Raw genomic sequence first — 13872 nt, 5'->3', positions numbered from 1 at the left:
AACAGGAGACTGTTTCTTAGGTGCTGAATTTGCAGATATTTCTGTGATTTATTGCCATATTTTGCTGTCATACACTCAGGGAATGCATTTCACAGCATTTAGAATGTGCTGCCTTTGATCTGTTTTTGCATTACAGATACTAACATATAGATGTTTATTTTGTTTTTGTTGATTATAATTCTGCAGATATTTACCTATGTTCATATGATTTGCAGACCCTGTCTCATCAGTAGAGACAGTGGTTTGCATTTTTAAACTGAACTGCCTTTCAAGGAATCAGATATAGCAACTAGTACTTTATCTTGAGTTGAAGAACGTTCACTCTTCCCCCCTAAAACTAGTGATCTTCCAACCATATGCAGCCTTAATTGAACAATGGCTGTCCTTCTTATTTCTCCAGATGTTCTTAGGCCTGTATTTCCTATCACCATTAGTTAGATATGATCACTCACCTGCATTGCAAGGCATATCTAAGAGTAGCTGTTTCCAAATTCAGGCTTTTGACATACTGGAGAGGCTGAAGCTACCATTAGGTGATGCCTGACTAGCCTGGATTTGTCCTATAGCTCAAATAACAAGCCTCTGAGATAATGGCAGTGCTGTCCCTCAGAAAATAGTGTGATTACATCATTTCATTTCCTGCTTTGTGAAAATGCTGCAGCAGTTCTGAAGTAGCTACAACAAACACTCCAGGCACCTTTATTTTATGACTTCTGTCATTATTTTTTAGAAATGCAGTGATTAGCTTTCTCTAATAACTAGAATTCTGGCTTATTTTCTCTTGGCACTTTCCCATCTCATCCAACTGTTCCATTTGTATATATTTATGTGAACAGTGTTCTTCAGCTACTCTTCCTTCATGAAACAATATGTTCCTTGTCCCTCATCTCTCTGGGCTTGTGACCTGCAGTTCCTTCCCCCAAGACATGCTACCTGCTTTTGTACTAATTTTTCCCTCTTTATGAAGGATATTGGCTTGATTTCCCTTGTAATGTGGTCCAGTCTTTTGGTCATCTCACATCATGACAGGTTTTCCAACAATCTTGACCAGTATTACAACAAACATTGTTATTCCTCTTGTGATGGACAATGACTTCAACCTATTGTCCTCAACATTTCTCCATGGATTTTAAGATTGGCTGTTTTCGCATATCTGTGTGTTTCCGCATGTTCATCTGCTCAGCAGAGTCCACAATATTTTTTATTTTTTTCATCCTAGGCAGTTTTGATATTCTCTTAACAACTTGCTTCACTTGCAATTAATCCATCAGTTAAGCACAACCACACCATCACTACACATTCTCTGTGACCCAGAAGCCTTTGGCTTTGTAGCCATGACTCATGAAGGGATAATGATTTGAGTGCCTTAGTATTTTTGTCACTGTGGCAACAACCATTCCTTACAAATATATAATTAAGGCTTTTACGTTGTTTAAGGAATTGTATCTATGACAAGTTTCATTCTCTGATTGTCCTGTAGTCTCCACATTCTTTCCAATGTTTTATATCATGAGCATCAAAAAGAATGCAAGAGGCAGAAGTCTGAAGCTAGGACTGAACTGGAAAGTTTATTTTTAAAAGGCATGAAAAACCTGCCATTTCCAACAATGCATTTGTCAACCACAGTTGAATACATTCTGTCTTTTCAAAGAGTGCTGTGGAGACCTTTTCGTAGTGGGCCCTGAGCTCAGTGGCAGAAAGCATGCTTTTCATGTATAATGCCTAGGGTTCAGCTCCTGGCATTTGGAATTAAGAGCCTCAGCAGAGAGGCTGATTTGGGCTAGATGGATCAGCTGTCTATTCTTTCTTAAGAGCTACCATATCTTATCTGTAAGCAAAATTATACAGTACTCTTACTGAGAAGCATGTAGCTTCACCTTCTGATTTTCTTTAATTTCTATATACAGTGCCCCCCCCCCCCCGTCAAGTTACAGTAGATATTTAACTCTTTTATGCTGTAGCAGTTTAAAAAATCCAAAAACAAAGCTACAAGCTACACAGTGAAAGTGTGTAATTTGGCCCTGAAATGATTGCTTAATGCACAATGCCATTGAAACTGTCCAAAAAGAACTTACGTCTTTTAAGATGCACATCTTAGGAACATGACTGTAAAGTCAAGAATGAACCGTATCAAAAATATTTACTTTTTTGTGGACTAGAAGAGGCAGAATGCTATAGTAGTGATGATGATGATGATGATGATGATCTTCCTCTTCTTTTTCTCCTCCTCCTCCTCCTCCTCCCCCAAATGGCATTCTATTTATTTAGTTTATTTAATCAGTTTATGTCTCGTCTTTCTCCTGACTTCACAACTTATGACAAGATTATAACAAAATCTACCTAAATGCCTGATGATTAAATGAGATTAAAAATAAATAAAATAGCTGCCATTTTAGAACACAAACAATGGAAAAAGTATAAATAATGTTTAAATACAACAATGCTGCACAGACGCCATGTCTCATTGAAATAAAAAAGTGTTTATCGTCCAGTGGAAGGAGAGTAGAAGAAAGACCAGACCAGATTCACCCCTGCAAAGTCCCTCTCTCTTGTCCCCACCAGACTGGCCTGTGCCATTGTTATTTGGGGGGGGGGGGTGTAAGGAAGCCCTCCAGCAAGGATCTTAAGACTCAGGCAGGCTGATAGAGAGAGATAAGTGTCTCTCAGATAATCAGGATTTAAGCTGTACTTAGATGCTTTCAGCAAACCACCTCACAAAGAACACAAGGAGTGTGTTTACATTTTTATCTGTGAAATGACATACACTTCTAAAAATTAATAGACTGTATTAACGATGTGCCTGCCACTTCTGTCAATTGCAACTGTTAAGAGATGCATGAAAAAGGGGAGGATATTGACTGTAAATGTGGACTCTGTTTGATTACAATCAGGTGGTCAATTAACTCATAGGAAAATGCTAAGCTGCTAAATACTGTTTGTTCACATGCAGTCCTCAACGAAGTGAAGGAATAATTTTCTGTTTGCTCCTTGGAGAGGATTGTTCACATAGGGACCTCCCTTATCTCTTTTTTCTTCCCAACCCTCTCCCCATTTCTTTTTCCTTTGATTGCTGGACATAAAGGCTATTCGGAGAAAGCTCTTCCCCTGGTGCAGATTAACTAAGCTTCATTGACAGCTGAGCTACTCAATTTATGCCACCTTTAATAATTTATTTGCCCTCTTAATGAACTTCATCCTTGAAGGCTGAAAGCAGATAAAATTTCTATAAGAAAACTTCAGATAGTACTAATCAAAGAATTAAGGCTTGCGAAGGAGTTGAAAGATTCCACTCCCCAGGCTGGCCCCTGGTGGGCTTTCAGTGATTGTCCAACTATACAGAGATCATGCATTATTATGTTTGGGAAATAACGGCGATGGGGCAATTCAAAGCTAGAATGGAGCCTCTGAGAAGTTCTTTCCCTATTTAAGAATCTATTGCTGGAGAGGAACAAGGAGCAATAATGGGGTTGTGTGGAGAGATGATGAAAAACAAGCTAGCATACCTTAAGTGCTTGATTTGGGCAGGAAGCTGAGTTACTATGAGTTACTCAAATCAACCCAGATTTCGGAAGATATGGTATGGTGTTGTGGTTTGGGTGTTGAATTGGATTTGGAAGACCAAGATTCAAATCCCCACAATTTATTTATTTACAACATTTATACCCCGCCCTTCTCACCCGAGAAAAACCAGTAGGTGACCTTGGGTAAGTCATGCCACTCTTAACCTCAATGGAAGGAAAGGCAAACCTTCCTTGAACAGATCTAGCTGAGAAAGCCCCTTGATAGGCTTGCATTAAGGTTACCATAAGTCAGAAATGAAGACACACCACAACAGTGATTCTTGAATTACAGGATGCATTTTGAAGTGCAGGCTGGGCTTTAAGCAATCTGCAGGATCTTTAGGCTCAATTCAATTTTCCACTGAATGTATCTAAAAATAATGCAGATTATTTTGTGCTCATTTGGACTTTAGAAAACTCCAATTCCTTTAAAAGAGAGAAACAGCTATGACATCTGCCCCTGGAAGCTGAGTAGGGACAGTACTAGGTAGTAATTGGATGGGAGACTACCAGTGAATATCAGGTGGCATGTGCTATATTTCAGAGGAAGGAACTGGTAGAGTCACATCTGAGTATTCCTTGCTTAAGGAAACCCTATGAAATTGACGTGGTTAGTCATAAGTTGATAGTCAAGTTGAAGATACACACAAAATATCATTAAGTAAACAAGTAGAAATTAATACATTATTTTTCTCTTTGTCTCCTCCAGGCGAAAGAGCTGAATGTGGGACCACCAGGTAAGTAGGATCCATGGCTGTTCCCTTTTCAAAGATCATTTCGTATGACTTGTGCAAGCGAAACCAGTCTGGATTTAAACTGCATCTGCTATAAGCCGATCTATGCAAATGTTTGAGCAAAAATGCTCTAGGCATATGCTAAGGAGGGAAACAGTGACTGGCTACTCCCTGCATCGGCAGCCTAACTTGTGCCTGCATTGCCCAAATATATTAATTAGAGAGATGACAAACAGGTCCTCATTTTTGCTGCAGTGTAATTTCTCGCTGACTAGCTCTGAAACCATGAGAAATGCCGTATCAGTACGGTGCACTGCAGAGTCTCGGTGGATGGATCGAAGTGTGTTCACATTGACTACACCTCTTAGCAGACTGCCAGGGCCTCCCTTGTTCACTAGAATTCATTCACACACAGTGGATTGATCCTTTTTTCCTTATTAGAAAGGGAGAAGGATAAAGCATCCAGAATAAAGGAAAATATTAGATACTAAAGCATGAGGGAAAAGCTAGGGTTCTTTGAGGGGAAATGAGGAAGCTGAGAAAGTCAAGAAGGGAGTAGGAAACATATAAAAGAAAGGTGCCGATAGCCTTTGGAAGGAGACAGAAACCTTGTTCAGTTTACCTGCAAGGTTGTATAGTAGCAATAGCCCATGGTGAATTGAAAGGATAAGATGGAAGCAAAAGGAGAGGCCCAGAGGTGGGAAGATCCCGTATGGGGTCTTTGGCACAAGGCAAAATACAAATTGAGAATGTTTGCTTTGTTAAACAAGGCTGGATGAAGTTGTTGAGAACATGCACAAAACAGGCAGACACACATTGGCTGAAAACCTCGAAATACTCTGCTTGCTCTATTTAGTGAGCTAGCCCCAGAGTTTCAGTTGTATATATCCTTCCATATTTCATTGCTGCTGCAATAATTGGAGCCCCCAGCTGGCCAAAAGGTCTGCGGTTTGAATCTGGGAGCGGGGTGAGCTCCTGTCTGTCAGCTCCAGCTTCCCATGCGGGGACATGAACAAAACTTCCCACAGGATGGTAAAACATCCGGACATCTCCTGGGCAATGTCCTTGCAGATGGCCAATTCTCTCACACCAGAAGCGACTTGCAGTTTTTCAAGTCGCTCCTGACACAAAACAAACAAACAAAAAAAAACTTCAGTAGCTTCTTCCAACCCCATCATCATTACAAATACCAGTTAGACTTAGGTATATTTAACTGTAATGGTTACCCTCAAGAAAATCTAGGGGTTGAGCTATTTTGGGTTAGTTGAGAATTGTTTATCAAGACAATCCTAGTCTTCTCACACCATGGTTTTACTCTGGTTGTGTTTTATGCAGCACAATTAAACAGTCTGGTAACATTTTAATGGGCATGGCTCTTTCCTATGGAATCCTGGGATTTGTAGTTTGGTGAGCTCCTTATAACTCTTGTTAGGGTTGCCCTATATCAAGGCCGGACCATGAGACCAGTTTTCACAGGTCTCCAGGTGAAAGATGAAGGTACAAATTCTGCATCTCACTCCAGGCAAAGGGCTATGTGCAAAGGGCTATGTACAAATCTGCACAATCATGAGAGCAGCAGCTTTCTACAGTTTCCAAGTCTTACATGATTTGTTGCTGCAACTTGCAAAAACTCTCCTTGGGATGGGAAAGGTTCAAATGCTTAGCTTCTTCCTTCCAATTGTCACAGTGCTCTCTGCTCTGCATTCACCTTCTGGTTAGAAGCAAGTATAATAATAGATTATGTGTTTCTTATTTCATCTTCTTAGGTAAGTGAGATTAAAAAAAAAACCCAGTTCACTTTGATGCAGGAATAGCCCATTTAGTTACAATGTAAGAGTCTTCTGGCAGGACATTACCAGTGCCTTACCAAACTCCCAGCTCCAGGATTGCACAGACTACAGCCATGGTGGTTAAAGTGGTTTACATGGCTATAATGGTGTAGAGTTGATACATCCTTGTGGTCAGACTACCTGTACCCTCCCTGCCTGTATTAAATCTGTATTAGAACCTCACAGGCAGTGCTGAAGGAGTTACCTCTTTCTCCAAGGCTTCCTCAAGGCCAGGGTTTTGTGGAGATAGATAGCAATGAGACCACTCTATTCTTCTTTCAGAAGGTCCAGTGCCTTTGCCTGCTAAAGCTTTAAGTGAGGGAAAACTCATAAAGTAAAGCCACTGAGGTTTCTGAGAAGGGATAGTTGGACACAGAGTGGTTTCTTTTTTACCTAGGTTTAGTGGTGACTTTCCAGAAGCTTGTGAACCATTTCAAAACCCCATTCTGTTTATGCACAGATTGCTTCTTTTTTTGTTTGTTGCTTATTTAAAAGAATAAGCTCTTAAAATTGCCATTTCATTCCACCTGAGCAGTGCACGGTGTTTTTCCTGTGCCAAAAGGCAGCATCTGCTCACACTTCATCTTCCTTTAATATGCACAGCACAAGACCTTGCAGGATTGAAGTCAGTCATTCTGGCTCAGCCTGTAGATTAATTTAAATCTCTGCATATTTTCAGTGAGGAGGAAAGTGATAATGGTGGTGGATGGTGGTTTTTCCTGTCACTTCCAGAGCCCCAGAATAAAGGAAGAATGTACTTTTCAGCTTAGCTTGCAATTTAAAAAAAAAGAAAGGTATTAAACAATGAAATCTGGGAATTTAACATAGAGAATACAAAGCTGCCAAATTCACCTTCTAATCTCACAGAAACCAGTGATTTTATTTATATAGATAAATAGATAGTACAGTATGAACCCACCTCATATTCATGGGAGATACATTCCAAGCCCATATCTAAAACTGTGGATAATTGCGAATTCTCTATTTTGACTATATTTGGGCTGGATGCATACCGTTGAATTCCATTGGAGAACTAATAGAGGGCAACATACACTTCTGGGGTAGGGGGGATGGTTTTTAGAGTGTGGGTAAGTGAAAACATGGCTCTAGAATCCATGAATTAAGCAGTCATTCCATCCTACTTTAGTGTGTAACAAAGTGCAAAATTATTACAGAAATTATGGATATGATTTTTTTTCTTATGCTGGAACAAAAAATAGCTTTTTTTGTACATGGAGCTCTTTATTTAACCATGCATATGAGAATATTGAAATGTACAAAAATAGGCTTTTTGCATTTCAGTAAATTTGGAGGTCACTTCAAATATACTTCAACATAATCTAATACTACTTTTAAATCCCCCGGGGGGCAGTGACCTTTTTTGGTCAGGGATACGAATGGATGGTTATGAGACAAGAGTTAGTGCAGTGTTTTGAAAAGCTAAAACCACGATAGCATGGATAGCTCCAGGTGGAGTTCTCAGACATTTTCCCAAGAAGGTCAGATTTACTTGTGCTTTACAATATTCCTGGATAGCTGATGCAATATTTAAATCCTATCTCGTGGTCAACATTTTTTTGCCTTGTTCCAAGTGGATTACATTTAACCCCCCCCCCCCCAAATTTTTTTTATAATAAAACATTTTTTCAGAATGGGAAGCTAGCATAGGACTCTTAAGATGCTGGTGAGTGTTTTTTCTCTGTTCCTCACACCACCAGTAATTTAAATGATAACAATTTTGGAGGAAGATATGAAGATGGTAGTGTTCACAGAGCCGTCCTGAGGTAATTTTGGGGAGTAGGCGACCAGAATTTTGGTGACCCCACCCCCAAAACAAATTGCTGAAAAATACCTTCGGCGGTGGCAGCCTCCTGGAGAGCACGCACGCCCAGCCACCCGTCCGCAGGGGTGATTGGAAGGCCTGTGCACCTGCACAGGCCCATTGACCATGCTTTTTGGGCAATGGGCCTGTGCACGTGCGCAAGCCTTCCAATCGACCGCGCAGACATGGAAGACCACGTGGAGCAATTGCGTTGGCTTGGCGCCGCGCGGAGCGGCCTAGGCAGGCTGGGACTCCCGGCAAACGCGGGGGCGCCTCGATGGCGCCCCCGGTAATAATGTGCCACAGGCGACCGCCTAATTGGCCTTGCCGGGGGACCGCCTCTGGGTGTTCACACAGTGTAGTTGAAGCATTAATCCCTTCGGAGGCTTCCCCTTCCCTTCTGAGGTTTTTCTTACTTGCAGTCTTTGAGATCTTTCCCTGCCATTGTATTCACGTTGATGTTTTGTTGGTCTCTTTTGTTCCATTTTTCTCAGGCCCCCCTGTCTTCCCCCTAAACCACAGAAAATGAGGAGACCTAGGCCTCTCTCAGTCTATAATCATAAACTCTTTAACGGCAATATGGAAACATTCATTAAGGTACTTGCTGTCTAACAGTCAGAGTCTGTGAACACTGTGGATGTAATGGTAGCATATATATTTTTTTCTCTTCTAACCACTGACCTACTTCCTTTTCTCGGACCTGGGCTTTCCCATGCACTGCACATTACACAATTAAAATGTTTAGTATGCTCTCTGCCTCAGTGATCATTTCTGTTGGTGGCTGCCTGTCTTTGTTGTAGTGGCGAGGCATGTGAGATACCTGTTCTTGGAGTGTCTCCTTCCCACCCATGCCAACTTGGTAGGATGAGATAACAGACATGAACCTTGCAGAACAGGATGGGAGCTCAGCAGCCTTTGTTCCTCTCAGCAGGCTAATTGCAATCTGCCATATCTTATCAATTCAGACAGAACCACCATGGTTTTATAAGCTGCTATTCTTACAAATATCCTGGAATTTAAATGCAGAATGGCTGTCTCCCATGGAAAGGGATTTGCAGGGGATCAAAGTTAAAACAAAAATCCTGAGAGATTGTGGCCCTCAGATTAAAGTGGCTGTTTCATTTAAGAAAGGCAAGATGTGATCAATTGTAGCAAAATTTGTATACATTAATTTGTTCTATAAACAGTGAGTTATTAATTGTCCTGAAGGAAATAACAGAACTATAGAAAATACGTGGATATATCTTGTGTTTTCCTCTTTGGGGAAGGGTGTCTAGTTTGGGGGGATATAGCCACCACCACTGGATTCTTCTTTGTATGAAGTGGGGTGGACAACGCCACTATGTTCTCCTTGTCCTCTTCCTCCTTACACAGTGAAAAGGGTTGAGGAGAGAATGCTTTCTTCAGAAGAAGACGTGCCACCACTATCTTGTTTCTCTTGTGATATGGGGGCTGATGCCATGGGGGGACTATAGCATTTGGACCACATATAGTTTTTGGAGCCACATTTTGTGGCCCCTATAGATGTGCCAGACACCCAGGTAAAATGCAAGTGTCAATTTTTACTCCCTAAACTAGAAGTGATGTACACTAATTTCATGCAGTGTAGCCCCTGAGTGATGTGCGAGTGAACACTGCTCTACATCTCCTCCACAGTTGCCCATAGGTGAGTTTCTATGCAGCATGGTGCTACTTGCCTTAGACAGCAGGAAGGCCCTTGCATACACTGTTTGGATTGGATTGTATCTCAGAATGGAATGGGAGCCAGTACAACTGGTGAAACACATGCATAATATGATCAAAATGGGCAGTCCCAGTTTATGACCTTGTAGAACTGGAGCCTTTTTACACTACAGAAACATAGCACTGTGGTTCCATTTAATGTTCATGCTGCCATCAAATATAATCCTGGGATTTGCGGTTTATGAGTGGTCTTTAGAATTCTTAGGATTCAGCCATAGTAGTTAAAATGAAAATATACTGCTATAATTGTGCCATGTGACAAAGCTCTTCCTATTCTGAACCAGAAGCAGTATCTGAGTTGTTTTTCAAGACAGGCCTACTTGCAACGCATTCCAGTAGTCTAAAGGTGAGGCGACCAGAGCATAGATTATTATAGGTAAGAATTTCTGTCTAGGCAACATCTCACCTGATGTGTCAGCTTGAATGAATAAAAGGTACTAGTGGTTTGAACCCTGGACTAATACTCTGGAGACCAAGGTTCAAGTAATAATTTAGCCATGGAAATCCACTGGATGACCTTGGGCAAGCCATGTCCTCTCAGAGGCAGACAAAGAAACACTCACTCTGACCAAATCTTCCCAAGAAAACCCTGTGAAAGCTTTTCCTTATGTCACTAGAAGTCAGAAACTACTTGAAGGCACACAGCACCAACAACAACAACTTGACATTATTTGACAGCCAGACCAATAAACTTTGGTGGCAATGCTGAAACCAGTGGTTCTCAATCTGTTGGTCCCCAGATGTTTTGGCCTTCAACTCCCAGAAATCCTAATAGCTGGTAAACTGGCTGGGATTTCTGGGAGTTGTAGTCCAAAACACCTGGAGACCCACAGGTTGAGAACCATTGCTTTAAGCACACCTACAGTTGATATCTTAGGGAAAAAATTCCTTTGATTTCAAATGGCTATACAAAATTAAAAATTATAAAGACATGCGTTCACAGTTTCTTAAGGCTGGAGGTTAAAAATTCTTGTGTATTGCTGCATGATAGGTGAAATATCTCATATGTTATTTACATGGACCTGATATAGCTGGACACCATTTTCAAAGGAAAGGTGTGTGTATGTCTGTGTGTGATTACATATGCTTGGCAAGCTACTTTTCTCCGGCTATGTTCCCAAACTTGGGAGATTCATTCACACAAAATAAATGTTGAGTGTTTTCTAAGAGCTCCGTAGATCTCACCACTAGTTGAGAAGAACTGTAAGCTAAGAAATGTTGAGGAAATAGAACCTTATACTGTGTTAATTTAGGTATGTTGAAAGATTTGTGTCCTTTAAAGCAATATAGAGTATTGTGAGGACACATCTAAGCATTCCTGTTGTTGTACAAGAGAAAATTGCTCTTTTAATGGCCCCAGTGGTTTAGAATAAATTGTCTGTGACTTTTCTTGGTGGTGGAGTGAAAGGTTTGTCTTGGCTCAACTAATATGCAATATAAATTTCTAAAGAGCTTGTGCCTGTACTTGGGATTTAGCATTGTAGGGTTTAATGTACACCCTAGTTTGAGAGAAAGGTCTGAAATCAAGTAATACTGTTCTACTAAGAAGATTGAGATGTATTAAAATGCCTAGGATGGAGACAATATTCTCTGTGTTTAATCTGCTCTGAGATCATTGTGTAAATAGATACAACCAGTATCCTAAAGCCATAGGCTTTCTGATTTTTAATTTTGGATGTGTAATTTGACACGTGCATTTAGACAAGGGTTCTTGGCCCTCACTACCCGATTAGTGCTGCTTTTTGTTGTAATGTGCCTTCAAATAATTTTAGATCTATGATGATCCTAAAGTGAACCTCTCATGAGGTTTTCTTGGCAAGAAGATATGTGCCACCAAATATTAATCCTTTAATATTTAAAGAGGGCGGTCATGTCACCCCTCAGTCTTCTCTTCACCAAGATGAACATGTCAGATTCCTTCAACCTTTCCTTAAATGTTTTGTTTTCCATGCTTACTACTCTTCTTAAAACTACTCCAACTTGTCTACATTTTTTTTAAAAAAACTTACTTTTGTAATTGAATTTCAATGCTATTAAGTAATCAAAATCAACACAGTTCACAATGGACTACTGGTAGTTCTATCAGAAGCTATCTGAAGGGGAAATAATAGGCCCTTCGTATAAAGAACATTCAGAAGAGAAACAGAATTATGATTTTGAAGGAGCAGTTTCCAACTTTGGGCTGGTTTATTAACTGTAGACATTGTAGTTTGTGGTCTGGTGATTGTGCAGGAGATTGCCTTGTAAGTTTCATCTAGTATAATGTGTTACTGCCCAGTGTCTATTGATATTGATGGCATTGCCTTGGTTTCTGGTTGCTCCCTTCCCATTTCAAGGTGCTGATATATGTCTGAAAAACACCAGGAGTTCAGAAAATTTGATTTTGTCTGACACAAATTTCCAATCCCCCTTCCTAAGGAAAGACAAGAAATCATTACTGAAATTAAGCGGCACAATATAACATAGGAGATGGTTGGTGTAAGGTATTGAAATTTTTTGTGATGAACTACTATTGTAAACTTGCAAAGTAGAAAAGTGCCAGAAATGTTGTGTGCATACACAGCCCCTGTACAAGAAGAATACTCATCATTGTAATTCACCACAACAGTCTGTAGCCAAGATGTAGTGACACTATCTGGGATTAGATAAATTTATGGAGATACAAGATACCAATGGGTACTAGTAATGATGGATAAATGTGGTTATATATCAACACATATATCATAAGCAATATGTATCTGTCAGCTTCTAGGAAACATGAGAAATAAGATCTCATTGCTTGTCTTCTGTAGGTAACAGTTTGTGTATGTAACTGGAAGGCTGGACTAAATAGGGCTTCTCTCTGGTCCAGAACTGTTCTTCATGGGTTTCTATCTGAAATCCAAATAAAATAATTGAAATAAAATATAATTATAAATTAAATCCAAGTATAAAACAATATGTTTATAATAGATGAAAGAAAACAGCTCCATCCATGCCCCCTTCAAAAAAAAACCCCCAAACAAATAAAAACAAACCAAGTGCCATGGTAACAATGCAAGTCAAGGCATTTCAGTTACTGGAAGGAGAACCTCTTTTGTTCTCTGAAAGGCTTCTCCTTTTTGCCAGTAGAGTAGTGAAGGGAAAGTCTTGTTGAATCTGAAGACCTTGGTGATGAGTCTGTTGTAGAAATGGAAATAAATTCTGACAGGAAGTCCTGGAAAGCCCCTCACTGAGGCAGAGAGGTTGCATACTAAGCATTTACTACATGGGATGTTGGAGCTTGGATTAGATCTTTCTAAGCTGCCATTGCATTTGAGCTTTCATAGCCTCTGGAGAATGTACTTACTTTAACTGATCTGTTCTTGCTTAACCTTTTCTTTTTTCCCTACTTCGCTGCTTTACTTGCTTATCAGAGGAAGAAGGAATGCTCGAACAAGAAACCAGGTATTTACTAGAGGTCCTCCTGTCTGGAAACAAAAATGCAGATTTAGTAGAAGCATCTGAACTAAAATGAAAGGATGCAATTATATATTCATGTGCTAAACACATTTCAAATCCTCCCCTTAAAGGAGTTCACATGTGTATTGAGCAGGCAGGAGATAGGAAAGCCCAAAAATGTGCATGGCCACTCTCCCTCTAGCCAGAGTCTCGGACATTTTCTGGAAACTGAAAATGTTTTTATGGTAGAATCAAAGAACAATGAAACCTTTCTGAATCTAGCAACCCATTAGATTGGTTGTTCTAAGTCTTCCACCAACCAGCATGACAATTGGGAGGGCTTATTGAAGGGTGATGGGAGTTGCAGGCCAACCCATCTGGAGGTGCACCAGTTTGTATTTTTTCTGAAAGACCTGGTCTGACTTCTACCTACACTTTTATACAGTGTGAAGTTACAATCTAGTTACATTATTTTCATGTGTTGCTTCAGCGTAAGTCAGGTTGACACCAGGAGCCACTTCTCATTTCTCTTGCCAAATAACGTTATCACAACTAACTGTATGCACTATAAATGAAGCACTGCTTGGGTAAAAATCACATATGATCATTGTTACCTTAATTTCTTGCTAATTCTGTGGCTAAACTAACAGAGCTTATTCTTCATCCTGGGATTTCTTGCACAGTTTTTGCTCAACTATGTTTCTTAAAGCATTGACTCCATCATTCAGTCATTATACTCATTTTTAAACATTTTTGGTATTAAT

General features: G+C 40.1%; 1 protein-coding gene across 5 annotated transcripts in view; it reads left to right on the top strand.

Moving 5' to 3' along the window:
- srgap3 (SLIT-ROBO Rho GTPase activating protein 3) overlaps nt 1–13872 on the top strand; it is a 258575-nt gene that overhangs the window by 207816 nt on the left and 36887 nt on the right. For 3 of the 5 annotated variants that reach the window (XM_062969761.1, XM_062969760.1, XM_062969764.1), the window contains exons 11-12: nt 4270–4297; nt 8440–8542. In XM_062969761.1, the coding sequence (XP_062825831.1) occupies nt 4270–4297; nt 8440–8542 (131 nt within the window). Of the gene's footprint in view, nt 1–4269; nt 4298–8439; nt 8543–13083; nt 13115–13872 lie in introns of all 5 variants that reach the window. The other 2 variants (XM_062969763.1, XM_062969762.1) reach the window with 1 other exon arrangement.

The sequence above is a fragment of the Anolis carolinensis genome, chromosome 2 (assembly GCF_035594765.1).
Source record: "Anolis carolinensis isolate JA03-04 chromosome 2, rAnoCar3.1.pri, whole genome shotgun sequence".
Classification (NCBI taxonomy): domain Eukaryota; kingdom Metazoa; phylum Chordata; class Lepidosauria; order Squamata; family Dactyloidae; genus Anolis; species Anolis carolinensis.
Note: the sequence above shows the minus strand (reverse complement) of the source record. Positions and strands in the feature narration are given on the sequence as shown.